We start from the raw sequence: 16,488 nt of genomic DNA on the forward strand, positions 1-16,488 counted from the left end.
GGACAGGGTCCAGAGCGCTGCACGTGCCCCAGGAATTTTGGTACTTCCATGGGTGGCTGTTCAGTTATTTAATACTGGGCATGAAGCACATAAGCTGTTAGTGCTGAGAAGTTCGTGTGAGTAGCTTTTACATGTCAAATGTGCTTCGCAAATATTGAATAATTCATGTCTACTATAAAAATAAAAACAAACGTGGGAGCGAGTGAATTTACCTGAGACCAGTCTGACGCCTCACGTGAGTTAAAGTGAGACTCTGATTCATTCACTGGATTCCTGAGAACAGCACTGTGATATTGATCTTCATCCTCAAAGATCTTTCAGACATTAATTAATTTTAACGCTAGTCCTCGGAGGAAAATATGATGTTTCAGTGCTGTAAGTGGGGAAAATTCCCAGGTATTGTTTGTTGGTAGGACTGGAACATTTAATGGCTTCATGTAGCAAGGTCAGCGAGGCTGTGAGGCCTCTGTGAACTCAACTTGGAGATTTTCCTGGGCTTTGTTGTTGTAAAATATTTGAATTTGAGTCCTTAAATCTGTTGTTATTTAGTCACTGTCCTTTAGTGACTATGCTTTAGTTATTTAGTAATGTAATGTGAATCTTCAATGAGGTAAAAGTGCAGCATTGGGAAGGATGGACAGAAAAGGAGTAGAGGGGAGCCTGAAACCTGTGACTGGATCCTGCCATGCAAACAGCTGTAAAGATGAAAGAGAAGAGTGTAACTTAAGATCATTTCTAAATTTTGGTCTGAGACAGATTCCAACAGCAATTCAGCCATATAAAAGGCTAATCAGCATTTAGTCTGTCTTTGTAGCAGCTGAATGTTTGGCAATATATTGATGGGCTGATGGTGGAGGGTATCAGTGGTCAGTGAGGTGTCAGAACACTGTGTGAAGCTGCTGGTGTTCCATGTGTGCACGTAGCTCATGACACTTGGCAGCCAGAGGGAGGGGAAACAAATAGCAAAGGGGCGATTAAAAGTTAAACTGATTTTTTTGGAAGTAAGTGTGGTCCTTGGTTTGTTCCCCCCTGCTCCCCAGAGGCTGATGGGTTCTCCTTTCCTCCAAAGCCAAGGACCTGTGCCCAGAGCTGCTCTCCCACAGAGAGGTGCATTCCCCAAATCCTGCAGCCAATACGAGAGTCATTATGCAACATCACTTATTTCCTATGGCATCAGATTATGCAATTTCTGAGCAGAAGAATGCAAAGCCCTGGAAGAACACAGTAGCATTTTAACAGATCCAAAAATACCTTCTCCAGGATAGAGGAAGCAGTTCAGTGTGTAGTGCTGGAAATACACTGTTATGTAAGGTGCTTATTCCCCAGCTGGGCAGGCCTGGCTGGCAGGTGGAGCAGGACATGCTCTCCCTGCACACACAGGAGGTGGATGGGCCCTTTGTCTGCCTTCTTCACTAAGATGAATTTTTATTGCTTCGTGTTTTTTATCCCTTTTGCCAAAAAAAAAAAAAAGTGGATGCTCTATTTCTCTTTCCACACCAAGCACCGCTTCTCCACTCCCCACAAATTTGTGACCTTCTGCTGAAGAAGTTCCCAGTGAAATATTTGTCTGGTGTTTGATAGAGGTTGAAATTCCTGTGCTGAGAGCCAGGGCAGATGCACACATTGCATGTGGGGATAAGATTCACCACAGTTCTTTTAAGGTGAAGTCTGCCTTGGAAATCTATTAAATTTCTTTGTAAGAGTCAAGAGCAAGTCAGAAAAGGGGATCTGGTTGCCACAATCTGTTGGGATTTTGGCAGGAATACTTACCAGAGACTTTTAAAGAGTCTTAAGCAGGTATAAAATAACAGGGATGCCCATCTCAAGCAAATATTTGATTAAAGTATATGAAATAAGCGTAGGGGATAAATAACATTGTTGAAACATTTTTCTCTGCTTTAAAGATTTCACTACTCAGTCTTTCCACCTGTTCTTCCTATATCCAGATCACTTAGGAATATTCTGAAGCAAAAGCATTTGGGCTGTGAGACTACCCAAGGAAGGTGTTCAGGGTAATAACCACACAGAGCAGCTGGAGGGAATATTGGAAGGCTCCAGTGAACTTGGGGGATAAAATGTGAGTTCAATTTAGTGTTGATTAAATACAATTTAATCTTAACATCCAGTACATAGGAATTAGGCTCTGACCTAGCTTTTACTGCTCAAGAATGAGATCTTAAGGTTGTAAGAGAGCCGTGGAAGTTAGCTCAGCATCCTGAGGCGTGCCTAGGCATTGGATGGAATTAGAGGAATACTTAGGAAAGCAACAAAGAACCAAAATAATCATTGTGCCTTTGTGCATTTCTGTGGCATTCTGTCCTCACTGGGAATCTTGGCTGTGGTCTGACTTTCTCAGTTTACATCCTCAACTGCCCAGAGGAGCTGTGGCTGCCCCATCCCTGGAAGTGTCCAAGGCCAGGTTGGATGGGGCTTGGAGCAACCTGGGCTGGTGGGAGGTGTCCCTGCCCATGGCAGGGGGTGGCACTGGATGGGCTTCAAGGTCCCTTCCAACCCAAACCAGTCTGGGATTCTATAATTCTAAGGTGGTATAAGAGAAGTGGAACAGAGGTGATCAGAGACGCAATGAGAGAGAAAGTCGAGTGGGAACTGTTATACTTGAAACAAGATGTTGGAGTGGAGGATGGAGTGTTCACAAAGTCACAGCTGGAATTAAGGAGATAAATAGGTTCAGGTGTCACTGAAGCAGTGAACACCTGGCTGTTTGAAGAAAGGAATTAGGGAGACATGCAAAGTGCAGAGTAGCTGGTGCCACGGCACAGTGTTGCCAAAGTTCTGGTTAAAAAAATTCCTTGATGCATTTGCACAGGAGAAATCCTGTGTGGGCTATGGCAGAGAACCCCCCTGTGTGCTGTGAGCAGGGGGGCTGGTGACCCTGCTGTGGTGAGGGTTGGCTGCCTGCAGAGCCTTCCCTTGGCTTTTGGAGGCAGGAAATGGGGTAGATGAACTTGTCCTCCTGGGCTGGGGTGGTTTCTTCCTATGCTGCAGCTTAGGTGCCACTTATTTCTCCTCTGCCAGGCTCAGTTGGGATGTGTGAGGTGCCAAGCAAACCTCCAGCTGGCTCTGTGCACAGAGCCTGAATTCAGCCATTATGGATATTTCTTGGCTGGCACACCGTGCTATTTTTGTCATTGTCAGAAAGGGTTCAGACCACAGAGCTAGACAGGGTTCTCTTTCTTGCTGATACAGCCACAGACAAAAGTATATCACAACTGTAAAATCCCTTTTGCCAGAAAGGGTGCATCCCTGTTTTAGGGTAGCCTTTATTCAGTATGTTCAGACTGACTTAAATCAGCATGAGATCAAGCTTCTGTTGGGAGAACATGGACACAGGTACCATAACAACACAGTTCCATGGCTGTGCTCTCATGTTCTTGATGCCCATGGCTGGGTTAGAATCTTCTGTTAACCTTTAAGGATGTGATGATGATGATAGTTGTGAGCCCCACATGGCTCAGGTGAGGATTGTGGTGACTGCAAAAGGTGGTGGTCTTTTGTTGAGGTGGCATCCAAATAGTTACTGGAGAAAGGAATTAAAAGGGTGTAATTCCAGTCAGGATGTGCAGAAGTAGTGTAGTGTTTATCTGACAGCCTGAAAAAACAGGGTAAAGCACAAACAAGCCAGTGTTACAAGACCTCATTTTCCCAGATAAAGCTGCTGTTTATTGTAGAGTAAGTTTGGGCACATGCAGAAATGTGTTCAGAGGTGTTGCAGTGACAGAAAATCTCAGGTGGGTCAGATGAAGAATTTTCAACTGTTTTATCATAAACTGATTGTTTTGGCAGTGTCACAATTGTAATATTTAAAAATAAGGCTGGGTTGTGGCTGAGCATTCATGTGGGTGTGAGATGGGAAGAAACCTGTTTCCTTGAAGGAGCAACATGTCTGGAGAAAGAGATTGATGGCTTAACAACACCCAAGCTTTTGCCTTGGGCTGCTCCATAGTTGGCTTAAAGGTTTGCCCATAGCGTGGCCTGGTCTGCACTGAGTTATTGTGGACAAGCTTCATAGTGTAATTTTGTTTTTTTTAACCTTACAAAGCAGATAATGTAACTTATAAAATGTAATATGATTAATTGATGTAATAATGTGACTTGAAAAAAAATCCAACCCCCCTGAATACAAAGGGGTTGCCTTCTGGTGATGTGTAACTCATTCTCTATTAATAAATCTTTTACTTTTTGTTTTCAAAACAACCATGCAAAACACAAGCATATATTCCAAGTGATGCAAAAAGTGTGGCAGGAGAGGAATATCTGATCCGCTCATACAGCGTTTTCCTCACCAGGAGACTGGGAAGAGAAGAAGTTTGTTGGAATCCTGTGTAATGAAATGACGTGATTCAAACCCCAAAGGTCAGAAGTGGCAGGCAAAGCTCTGGGATTTGCCAGCTCAGCAGCTCTGTGTGTTCCTGTGCTGGAGTTGTACAGAGATGGGAGAGGACTGTGCATCAGCCTGTTGTAAAAATTCCCTTTAGAAACTAAGAGATAATCACAAGGGGCAGGAGAACCCAGCTGGGAGATGTGTAACAGGATAACTATGCTTTATAAACATACTTTTTGTGGATTTTGTTAGATTTTTAGACTTTTTAAGGCATTGTCCCAAGTGGAGGTGATACACATCTCCAATTCCAGTCATGTTATCAGTGAAGAAACGTGTAGTTACCTTGTACCCACAGTAGCCAGGAGGAAATCACACTGAGTACCAGGAAAAAGCAAGGAACTCCAGGGCCTGGATGTAAACAGTGATATGGACAGGAATCTCTGTCCTTGGTAGCTCCATGGCCCAGCCAGCTGGTTTCTGCCAGCTGCTCTTTTACAGACTTTAAACTTGGATCAGACAGTTGCTTTTATTCCCTTTGCATATTGAAAGTGCAGGCAGAGAATGTGCTTTGCTGGGTGATACAGAAATAGTGCTGCAGGGAAACTAACTCAGTGTTACTGGAGGTTTGGGCTGTTAGGACACTCTGTACTTACACCACCTTTCCAGCACAGTAACTTTTTGTCTCTGTGCTGTATCAGGAATGGTGATTTGCCACTCAATTTTTAGCACAGCTCTTTGAAGGAGAAACTTCAGTTACAGCCCATTCAGGGCATTGGGTTAACTCAGCTGTGTCTGCAAACCTGGCCATTGCCTTGACACTTTTATAAATATTGGGCTTGTGTAGGCAGCCACGTGCTTTGATGGCTCTGGGTACATCCTAGGACACTTTGTGGATGGCTGTTTCTGGGGGCAGACACTGTACCAGGCAAGGTGAGAGCAGGCCTTGTGATAGCTGATTAACCCACTCGGTGATTTGGGTAAACTCTCACTTTTCTGATAGTTTTAAACTGTGTTTTGGGCTGCCTGACATGCTGAGATGTAGCCTCACTCTTCCCAGAAGAGATGCTCTTCCTGCTCCTTTTGTCTGAGCATGGTGGGCTTTGCCTGGAAAAAATACTTTGCCTGGCAATGGAATCATTTACAGGAAGTTGTGATCGTAGAAAATTACACTGATCCTCCAATCTCCTTCCACATGTAAGATAATTTGTTAGTGCAGAGTGCATGAACTCATCAGAACAGTTCAAATCAGGGGGTCTGCCTTGAAGTCTGTGTGTGCAGCAGCACTTTGTGAAGTCAGAGTCTCTTAAATATGCACAGTCCTCCCACACACAGAGCTTCCAGCTTGTGACTGCAAGGCTGCTCCAGCAGGAGCATGGCTGAGATGGGAACAGCACAGCCCTTGGCTCTGCCCTTCCCTGGCAAAGCTAAGGAGGCACATGCAGATCATAATCATGGAATCATGGAATGGTTTGGGTTGGAAGGGACCTGAAAGATTCATCCAGTCCCACCCCCTGCCATGTCAGGGACACCTTCCACTAGCCCAGGTTGCTCCAAGCCCCGTCCAACCTGGCCTTGGACACTTCCAGGGATCCAGGGGCGGCCACAGCTTCTCTGGGCAACCTGTGCCAGGGCCTCACCACCCCCACAGGGAAGAATTTCTAACCAATATCCCATCTAACCCTGCCCTGGCAGTGGGAAGCCATTCCCCTTGTCCTGTCACTATGTGCCCTTATGAAAACATGGCAAACAGTCTGGATATAATGAAACTTCAGACTTTCAAGAAAACATTTTTCTTTGCCTTGAATGAAACTAAGATTTCTTTTATTGGGAAGAGTTCAACATGAAAAATCTCAGCCTTTTGGTGCTCTGACCAAAAGAATGGAGGAGGCATGATGATAAACCTTGAAAAATACTCTTCTTCCCTTCTGTGAGGAGATGGTGAGGCTGAAGACAACCTAATTTATTTGTGTTGAATCAAATTTTGCTAAAGCAAGAGGTTGCACATTGCAGAATTTACTGTAATAGGAGAGAATTAAAAAAATTCATTTCCCCAACAAGTTGGCACTGATGTGTCATGGCAGAAACTGCCTGTTACCCCCACCAGGGTTTCTGGACCATTTTGCTTCAGATTGGCTTGATATGAAGTTGTTTTAAAATAAGTGCTGCTGTCTTATGCTCTCCAAACAATGAGTTTGCTACACCTCTGAAAATCAGGCTGCTTATGTAAGGGCCTAAATAAGGCTGTATCATGCCAATTTGAAAATACTTCTGTGACCTTTGCCTGCCTCCTCTCTCCATCCAGGGGCATGTAAGATGGCAGAGCACTTAAAGACTTTTTTTTATTTGAAATATCTCAGGGTTGGAGAAGGCAATTTTATCTGGGAAAACAGATTTGATGTCTCTCAGTCTGGGGGTTCGTTCTTGGCTGGGCTGTTGCAGCCGTGTCTAAGCTGTGTTGTGAAAAGCTGTTCTTTCCCTGTTAAACCAAAATTCCAGAGTCAGGAAACTGCATAGAAAGGTAAAAGCAAAAACTTAAACTTGTACTAGTGTACTCTGGTAATAGCAAAATGATTTTATCCTCCAAGTCTGATTTAATCCTTAATGCACTTCCCATGGCTTAGATTTGAGATACTTTGGGGATACTGTTACCTCAAATTCTACCCTTACTTTCATATTTCTTGCAGGAAAACCTGACTGATGTTTTATTTACATTGCTTAGTGTTCTGTGTCACCAAAAGTTACAAACATTCTCTGTAGGAACACTGGTCACATTTTGCTTTTGTTTAAAGAATCACTTCTTCCTCTCAGAATGTTGGCGGTGAGCAGGAGCAGTGCCCAGGAACACTTAGTTGGGCCTGGCTTGGTGTTTTTCTGAAATTCTGTTCAGGTCTCAAACTTTTTCTCATCAGCAACAAAATCTGTGATGATAGAACCACTACTACCAGTAGTAATTGTACTACTGAGGTCCCACTGCAGCTTCCCACGCCGAGGAATCAGTCCTTGTAATGCTGGTCAGAGGTAGGTCAGGAATAACCAACTCTCCAGCTTCCAGTATGAGTCTCATTCAGCTCCTGTGCTGTCTGGGCCGTGCTGCAACTTTTGCCTCACTTGCTGTTTTGTTTTGTTTTAAAGACAAAGTCTGCAGCCTAAATAACATCCCTCTAATAAAGCTTTAATGCAGAACCCATGTGATCAGGAAGAAGTAGAGGAATGTAATCCAGGCTCTTGGCTGTTCTCTTTTGCTGCTTCCTCTGCTGGGGAGGGACTGAAGCCCAGGACATGAGCTTTTCATCCCACAGGCTGAAAGTCTTATCTCTCCTCTCTGCAATGACCTCATCCTGAGGAGTTACGGGTCTGAGCTGTTCCCTTTCCATTGGCTCTGTCCTACCTGGCCACCTCTTTCTTCTTTTCAGTGGCTGTTTGCAGAGCCTGGGACTTTGCACGCAGTGTAACTGATCTTACTTTTGAACAAAATACTTTGTTAATGCTGTTTATTTTTTTCCACCTCTCAGCTTCTTATGGAATTTAAAACCAGACTTTGTGCTGTGTTATGGGATGAATGAACTTAATTACTTTTGGCACAAAGTTAGAGCCTCTTGTTTCAGAAGTGGGTTCAATCCCTGTATGGGCCATTCACTTAGGAGTTGGACTTGATGATCCTTGTGGGTCCCTTCCAGCTCAGAATATTCTATGAAGTGACTCTGTCCCAAAAAAGTGTTTTGGCAGTGGGCAGCTCTGGCAGCCTGACCCCTGGCTGTGGACCTGGCTCTGTGGGAAGGTAACAGAATGGGTTATAGGAAAAGGGTCCCTCAGTGGAGCTCATAGCAAGAGGTGGGGGGACTTCTTAAAAGGGATCCCAGCTCTGAATTTATGTGCACCCTACCAGGAGCTCCTGCAGGGAAAAGCAGAGAGCAGTGGGAGGAGATGCTCTTGTGGAAGGAGGGAGATCAGCAAGGAGGGTCTGCTGTGAACTCTGAGTCTTACTTCTTTATGAGGATGACATGTATGTGGTTAGAGAATTGAACAATATCTTTGCCACACTAGACTTGAAAGGATTAAACTAAAGGTCTGGGATGGTCATAACTAGGTGGGGCTCAGAGGGAGCAGCTATAAACCATCACTAGGTGGGCTCAGGTGCCTGTATCACTGGGCTTTGTTTCTCTGATGCCTTGTCTCGAGGGTTTGCAGAGGAATCCTGAGCTTGTGGACTGTGCCAGACCAGAAACAGAGGCTGGATTCAACCCATACCTGAGCTGGGAAACCCCCGGGGCCAGCTTCAGTCAGATAAATGCTATAGCAACTCTTCTGCAAAGAGTCTTTCATGGTTTTGACCTTTAGGCTCTTGTTTAAAACTTGTGGTGTTTGTTTACCAGGCAATTCCTGCAGCAGGTTACCGAGAGTACTGCCTGAGTGGAGTTTCTGTTGGAATTATTTATTTGTTTCTTTTAGGGCAGTAATTATTTACCAAGTATCAGCAGTTGTCTGGAAAGTCTAGTTAATTATCAGCTCGCCTCAGTGAAAGCGCACGAAGTGAAAATACTTAAATAAAAATTTGAAAGTTGTTCTTTTTCCTCTGCTTTCAGGTCCTGGGTCCACGTGTCGCATCTGAGTCGTGTTGCACAAATTCTCTAAGCCCCAGCTCGGCCCATCTCCTTGATGCACACTCACGGCATCATGGCCAGCACTCAGGAGCGCCTGGGCCTGTCTTCCTCCCCGAACTCCATGGGCAAAGCTTTCTGTGAGGACAAAGACTTGGGGAGGTTCCCCGACGAGCACGTCCCCGCCGGGACCCACCCGTCCCCCGAGCTCATCGAGGACGTGCGGGACAAGGGTTTGCTGCCGGCGGAGCTGCTGGAGGGCGTGAGCAGCCCGGTCACGGCGGCCGTGCTCACCAGCATCAGCGAGGACTCCCGGGACCAGTTCGAGAACAGCGTCCTGCAGCTGCGGGAGCAGGACGAGCCCGACACGCCGGTGCCGGCGGGCCCGCGGGGCGCGGGGGACGGGGACAGCCACGGCGCGGGGGACGAGGTCAAGGTGCAGTTCAACAGGTCGGGCAGCGGCAGCGGCGGCTTCCTCGAGGGGCTCTTCGGGTGCCTGAGGCCGGTGTGGAACATCATAGGCAAGGCGTACTCCACGGACTACAAACTGCAGCAGCAAGGTGAGCGCGGACCCGGCCTTCGGCGCTGCGGGGGGAGCGTGGGGCGGGGAGGGAGGGCACCCAGGGCTTTCCCCCGGCTTTCCACGGGACCGTTCTTGTGTGGTGCAGCCCTCTTCTGGGCGTGCAAAGACAAACCCTGCACTGCAGAGCCGGCAGCCGTCACTTGTGGCAAAAGCAGCTCGGGATGGAGCCAAAACCACCTGCCTGTTCTACCCCGTGTGTGGTGCGTTGTGACAGTGTCTGGATCTGAACCGAGTGAGGGGATCAGAAGGATCTCTGTTGAGGGGGTTGGTACAATCCCTGTGTTAATTTCTGGAGGTTTTTCATGTCAGATGGACAACACTGACATAGGCATTTCCCACTGGGAATCTGTATGTGAAAGCTTTTCCAGTTGACCATCTAATAGCACAAGCGTCGCTTCTCTTTTAGAAACACTTGTGTGCCTTTTTATTCAGCAGTAATTTTCCTCTTTAAAATACCATTCCATTCAGAATTTATCTTTCCAGAAATAAGGTTTATACCTTTTTCATTTAGATGTGTAAGTGTAAATGTGTAAGTGTATGTGAGTATGAATATATATAAAATATGTGGTTTGGAAATAAGTGATGTCCCAGTTGATTTCATATCTATATATGATATGGTATATATATCATATATATAGATATATGTCTCTTTAGGTGCTGCTGAAAGCTAAAGGGCAGAGTATGTTCTGCTGTTGGTGTCTGATTTCTCCCCTAGAACAGGGGGAGGGAGGTGGCAGATGGGAAAAGAACAAGCTGTCATTAGAATTAAGGAGCTGAAATGGTGGAGGCTTATGGAAAATGGGAACAGCCTGGCCACCACGGTACCATGGGGCAGAAGTGTCCTGTGCTGCTGTGACCACCACTCACTATTAATCAAATGGTTCTCTAGCACTGACAAATTATAAGATACATGGTCAGAAACCTGTCTAAGTGGTTCATATCTAAACCCCAGAGGGATGGGGAGCAACTGCTAATATGAGGGAACAAAGATGTTAAACAACATTTGGGTGAATTTGGCTTGATATAAACTTGCTCCTTCCCAGAGTCAGTCGTTCCCAGCTCATAACTGAGTAGGAAATGCACCTCTGCATTCCAGGATGGCAAGTGGCTCCTGAGCAGCACCCTGTGTGCTCAGCAAGGGTTTGCTTGGTTTGAAATCCTTTGGCACAGTCGGTTCTAAGTTTTGTTTGCATGTTGTTTATTCAGTGTGTCACATGTGGTTCAGACTATAAATATGAAAAGTGACTGAAAGGTCCTTGGGGGATTAACACTGTTGGGGTGATTGCACAATACGTGGAGTTGGATGTGGACGGTTTTGGAAGGGACTGTCTGGCTGGGGAGTCTCCCTTGGGAAGGAGAAGGAGGTTCTGAGCAGTCAGATGACATCCAGAGGAAGCACTTGGTTTTGTGTGGAAGTCACTCGTGTCAAAGATTGAAGCACTAATGAGTGGAAATGAGCAGCTGAGGGGGGGCTGGGTTGGAGGGTGCTCGCAGATCTTCTGTGCACAGAGGGGTCTTGCTGTTCTCTGTGCCCTGAGCATGTCCAGAGCCGTGGAGCCAGGGACTTTTTGCAGTTTGCTGTTGGCATCAGCCCCTTCTAAAAGGGCAGCTTTGAACTGGCTACAGATGTGGTAAGGCTGAGGATTAATTGGGATCTGCTATAAACAGCCTGTGTGGTTTAGCTGCATCTTCAGTGTCTTCACCGTAAGCGATGGGAATGGAAAGGAGATGTTTCTTATATTATTATTTTTTCCTCTGAACTGCTCTGGTGACAGAAGTGCACTTCTGTTGCCCAAGGATAAACCTTTCCAAACTGTTGCTGTGCTAAAATTTGAGGATTTTGTCAGAATATTCATGTTCTGTTTTCCAGATGATCTCATTCTTGCTTCTTGCCACCAGAAAATCATCTTTGTGTGCGTTTCATCAGCTACATACAAGCCAGCACTTCAGTAACTGATGTATGTGATTATTTTTATTTTTGCTGTCTTTTAGCAAGAGCACAGAGGAGTTTGTGTTTGTGTTTGTGCAAGTCCTGTGCATTTGGAGAAGAGGCTGAGGAAATGTCTCTGGCTCTTTCAGCAGCAGGGAGAGGCTTGTGGTGACCTTTCCTTCCCCTGGGAGCTTCTTTACAGCTTGGGGCTGGTGCCACAGATCTTGCAGATGATATTTTTTCCCTTTTTCATGAGACAACTACTTTAAGCCTCATCCAGGAGCAATCCTTTGTGTTGGGCTGAATCAACAGCTGGGGTAGGAGCCCAGTTTGGATCTGCAGCCATGTGGCCTTGCAGTACTTAAAGGGGATTATAGAAAAGAGAGTGACTTTTTACAGAGGCAGGTAGTGACAGAGCAAGGAGGAATGGTTTTAACTAAAAGAGGAGAGATTTAGATTAGATGTCAGGAAGAAATTCTTCCCTGTGAGGATGGTGAGGCCCTGGCACAGGTTGCCCAGAGAAGCTGTGGCTGCCCCTGGATCCCTGGAAGTGTCCAAGGCCAGGTTGGATGGGGCTTGGAGCAACCTGGTTTGTGGTGTCCTGCCCATGGCAGGGGGTGGCACTGGGTGAGCTTTAAGATCCTTCCAACCCAAACCATTCTACGTTGCCTGGAGGTGCTTCCTGGTACTTTTTGGTGCTCTCCATAATCCCTGCCTGCCTGCTTTGGATCTCCTGCAGGCCCAGACTCCAGGACATGGTGGTGGTGTTGTGGTGTGCCTACAACTAGTGAAATACAAATAGGTTCCATGCCCTTGGCAGATGTCTGATCCTTGAGCCCACATTGCCTGTGAAGGTCTGGCTCGTGACTGGGTAAATGAAGGGAAAGATAAGAACAACTTTTACATGATTCCACGTTATTTTCTTGTTGAAAACACTCCTTGAATGTCCTTCCCGATATCCAAGATGGTCATCAATAAGAGTGGGTTTCCATGCTTCCCTTAAGGACCCACTGTGGGAGCTGCTGCAGGCTGGTTGGCTGAGCAGTGCCAGTGCTGCTTGGTGAGGGGCCTTTCCTGCAGGGAGGGTTTGCTTTTGTGTTGTTCTGTGCCAGCTGATTGTCTGAGGTTTAAGTATTTGACCCATAAAGACCCATAAAACCCCTCCTGACTGTTTTTCCAGTTGCTTACCCTGATTTCTAAAGGCTGTTGGTGAGTGCTTTCAGGCAGATACAGTCAGTTCTTTCATTTGCATCTACCAGTTACTTAATTGGGATTGTTGGGACTCCAGCACTTTAAAGTAAGACTTGTTTGTGTTTCCTACAGACTCATTAGACTTGCAAGCCATTTCCTTTGGATTAAGAATCTGTCTCCAGGAGTTGCTTTCACCTTTCCCTTCACAAGTTACGTGTTTACTGTGTCGTGAGGGTTTTTGTGTGTACCTGGAGAGCAAGGTGCCCATCCAAGGGTGGTTGTGGTGGTGGGGTTTCTGTAAACCAGAGATGCTTCTTGTCACAGTGCCAAGGCTGGCCAGCAGCCAACGCTGGAAAAAACTTCCTCCAAATAGATTGGCTCAATGGCTTGGGCTGCTCCTGCATTTCTTTCCCCATGGGAAACAGATTCCCATCATTCTACTCAAATGGTTCTTAATCACCTCAGAAACGCAAGTTCTTGCGTAATTCCTGCTGCTATTACACTCTAATTTATTTAGGACAAGTTTCTTAGGCCCAGAAGAGTCTGACTGTTGCACTGTATGTTACATGTGGGTTGGCTCTTTGTTCCTCTTGATGTTCCCAAAGCTGTGGCTGCCCCATCCCTGGAAGTGTCCAAGGCCGGGTTGGACGGGGCTTGGAGCAACCTGGGCTAGTGGAAGGTGTCCCTGCCCATGGCAGGGGGTGGGACTGGATGAGCTTTAAGGTCCCTTCCAACCCAAAGCACCCCAGGGTTCTGTGACAAAAACGACTATTTCAGTACAATGGAATAGTTTCAGTGTTGCCCGTATAAAAACACTGTTCACCCACACACACGAAAATCACCTGTATTTGCCACCTCCTTTCAGGAGCAGCACATTTGTGAATTAAATAGAAATACAGATCTTCTCAATTTATTTATGACTGCCCTCATTTTATCTGTTTTCTTTATTTAAGGTCTTTTAGTATCCGGATGTCTGACGACTTAAATACCAATTTCAGTTCTGGGCTGCGAGCGGATCCATCAGTGTGGAAAACAGCCTCGTGTCTGGGGGGGAACATGTGCCCAGGGTTGAACTTTGCCCTGCCAAGGCGGGGGGAGTTTTTGCTGTAGATGAACAGTGTTGTTGTTTCCAGTTCAGTGAGCAGAAGGAGTGCTGGGGTCTGGCTCCAGAGGGGAGCTGGCTCTCCGTGGCTGTGCCTGGGGAGCAGCCCTTTGGCAGGAGACAGCCAGCCAGGGTCTGACTGACACAGGGATGAAAGAGGGAAAGATTCCCATCGGGATCAGCCCACAGACAGTTTGGGAATATGTCTCCCTTCAGTGACAGGATCAAAAATGTGCACTTTGGCATAATCCCAGCTGCAGCCCTGGGAGCACCCCGGTGGCTCAGAAAAGGGATGAGACAAAAAGACACACCTTTGCTGTCTCCAGTAGGGATCTGTGCAGGTGTCACTTCCTTTTATTTCAGAAATCAGTGGTGTTACTGGTTGTTTTTTCTGCTAAATAATTTACTCTCTAAACTTACACATTTGTTGAGTCACGATAAATAAACAATTGTCTGCCTTTTGTCTTGCTGTTTGTGAGATTTAAGGTAATTTCAGCAAGTGTTTCTGTTCTGATGGGTACAGCTCTCCTGAAGCAGTTTGTACAGTGCCACTGGACCACTCCAGGGTTGTCCCTACAAATGTGTGTAGGTCCCAAAGAGGAGGGGTTGCTTAAGCTTGTTTTGCCTGTTTGATACACAAACTTTGGTGTGGGAAAGACCCGTTCCTGTCACTCTGGTGGTGGTGGATGTGCTTTGTGTTGGGTGACTTGGTGGTTGCTGGTCTGTGTTTTACAACCTGCCATCTCTGCATTTCCCTTTTATTTCCTATTTGTGCCCAATTTGGGTGGAGGGGAACCCTCAATATTTTTTATGTTGTGAATATTAAATGTTTTTTCTCATCTATGCTTTTCTATGGAGTCATGTGCTTTGTAAGAGATACTGTCCTCCTTCAGGGTTGGGGTAGAGGATCTCCTCCCAAAATTGCCAATCCAAGGTCCCTGGCATGTTCAGTTCCTGCCTGCCAAGTCAAGGTGGCCCACCCAAGTGGTTAGCAGGGTGGTGAGCTCTGAAAAAGCAGCAGGAAGGATGGGAATGAGCAGGCTGGAGGTGACTGGTGTGGATGAAAGGGATGCTGGGGCTGAGCACGTGCTGTGTGTACCTCCATTGCTTTCTGCCACCTACTACCTCTAGAAAAGTCCACCCTGAGGTGTAGGAGGTGGCAGGTGCTGCCCTGGTGTGATCTTACAGCAGAATATTTTCATGATCCTTGTCTTGGACGTTATCCCGTTTTCCTGCCTGTGCCAGATACGTGGGAGGTGCCGTTTGAGGAGATCTCGGAGCTGCAGTGGCTGGGCAGTGGAGCACAGGGAGCAGTGTTCCTGGGGAAGTTCCGGGCGGAGGAGGTGGCCATCAAGAAAGTGAGGGATCAGAACGAAACGGACATCAAGCACCTGAGGAAGCTCAAACATCCCAACATCATCGCGTTCAAGTAGGTCGTGGGACTTGTTCAAAGTGTTCCTTTGTCCAGGCAAGAGCCTTCTGCTCAAGCTCTCTGGGCAAGCCAGCCTTGCTGTCCAGCTGTGTGTCTGCTGCTCCTCACCGAGTTCTCTTTGGCAGGGGGGTCTGCACTCAAGCCCCGTGCTACTGCATCATCATGGAATACTGTGCCCACGGGCAGCTCTACGAGGTGCTGCGGGCGGGCAGGAAGGTCACCCCTCGGCTGCTGGTGGACTGGTCCACGGGCATTGCCAGTGGCATGAACTACCTGCACCTTCACAAAATCATCCATCGAGACCTCAAGTCACCAAAGTGAGTCCCAGCTGCTTAAACATCCCCCAGTTTGGGTTCCTCAGGTCACTGGTTTCAGCTGCTTAAATATCCCCCAGTTTGGGTTCCTCAGGTCACCAAAGGGAGTCTCAGCTGCTTAAACGTCCCCCAGTTTTGGTGCTGTTTTTTTCTTGAGGGATAGTCTGAAGTTTGGTCAAAAGGCTCTACTATTCTTTTTTCCACATTGTCTCAAAACTAATGAGAGTGAAACTACTGAAACTCGTTGGCACTCCCCTCCTGTGCTGGTTTAACAAGTCTGGAAATGCTACCAGTACCTTACATGATAAATGGAAATACTTAGTGATTACATAGTGTCCAGTCCTTTTTGAAAGTGGGATATTCTGTTGCTTTCTGCTTTTTTTTTTTCCTTCTTAATCTCTTCTTATTTTCCTGATTTTTTTCTGGAACGTGTCTCTCATTTCTCTGTTGCTTTCTGACTAAAACATTCTGGCTGCTTATGTTCTTACTCCCTAGGTGTTCATCACTTTCTTAGCCTGTGACAGTGCATTAAGATAATGCTTTTAGATGGTTTACAGCACAGTTTAAGGTACAGCTTTGCCTCTGAATCCTCAGTTACTTGTTAATTTGCAGTTTTATCAGGATTGATTTTTGATTTGTAGCATGCAGAAGTGCATTTGAGGAACAAAACACAACCCCAAAGCGAGTGAGAGCTTTCATCAGTGAAAGTACATAATCTTTTCTCTTGTACTGCAGTTGTGAGCAGCGTGGCCTCATCAACTGGTCGTGTTGATTAAAAAGGGATTTACTCCCAGGGGCTGTTGTGCTACATGAAAAGTCATAAAATGCTGATTTCTTTGTTGTTGTTTTTTTTTTTTTCCCCTCTAGTGTTTTAGTTACACACACAGATGCAGTAAAAATTTCAGATTTTGGTACATCTAAAGAGCTCAGTGATAAAAGCACCAAGATGTCCTTTGCGGGAACAGTGGCCTGGATGGCCCCGGAGGTGATTCGGAA

The 16,488-nt window shown here is 46.3% G+C and overlaps 1 protein-coding gene across 1 annotated transcript in view; it reads left to right on the forward strand.

The window, feature by feature from the left end:
- MAP3K13 (mitogen-activated protein kinase kinase kinase 13) overlaps positions 1-16,488 on the forward strand; it is a 71,726-nt gene that overhangs the window by 38,013 nt on the left and 17,225 nt on the right. The window contains 4 exon segments of the mRNA XM_027703784.1: positions 8,926-9,500; positions 14,992-15,175; positions 15,304-15,495; positions 16,360-16,488. The exon segment at positions 16,360-16,488 is cut by the window's right edge and continues 27 nt beyond it. Of these exon segments, the coding sequence (XP_027559585.1) occupies positions 8,999-9,500; positions 14,992-15,175; positions 15,304-15,495; positions 16,360-16,488 (1,007 nt within the window). The 5' untranslated portion in view covers positions 8,926-8,998.

Source organism: Neopelma chrysocephalum, unplaced genomic scaffold, assembly GCF_003984885.1.
Source record: "Neopelma chrysocephalum unplaced genomic scaffold, ASM398488v2 Primary Assembly neopelma1_252, whole genome shotgun sequence".
Taxonomy (NCBI): domain Eukaryota; kingdom Metazoa; phylum Chordata; class Aves; order Passeriformes; family Pipridae; genus Neopelma; species Neopelma chrysocephalum.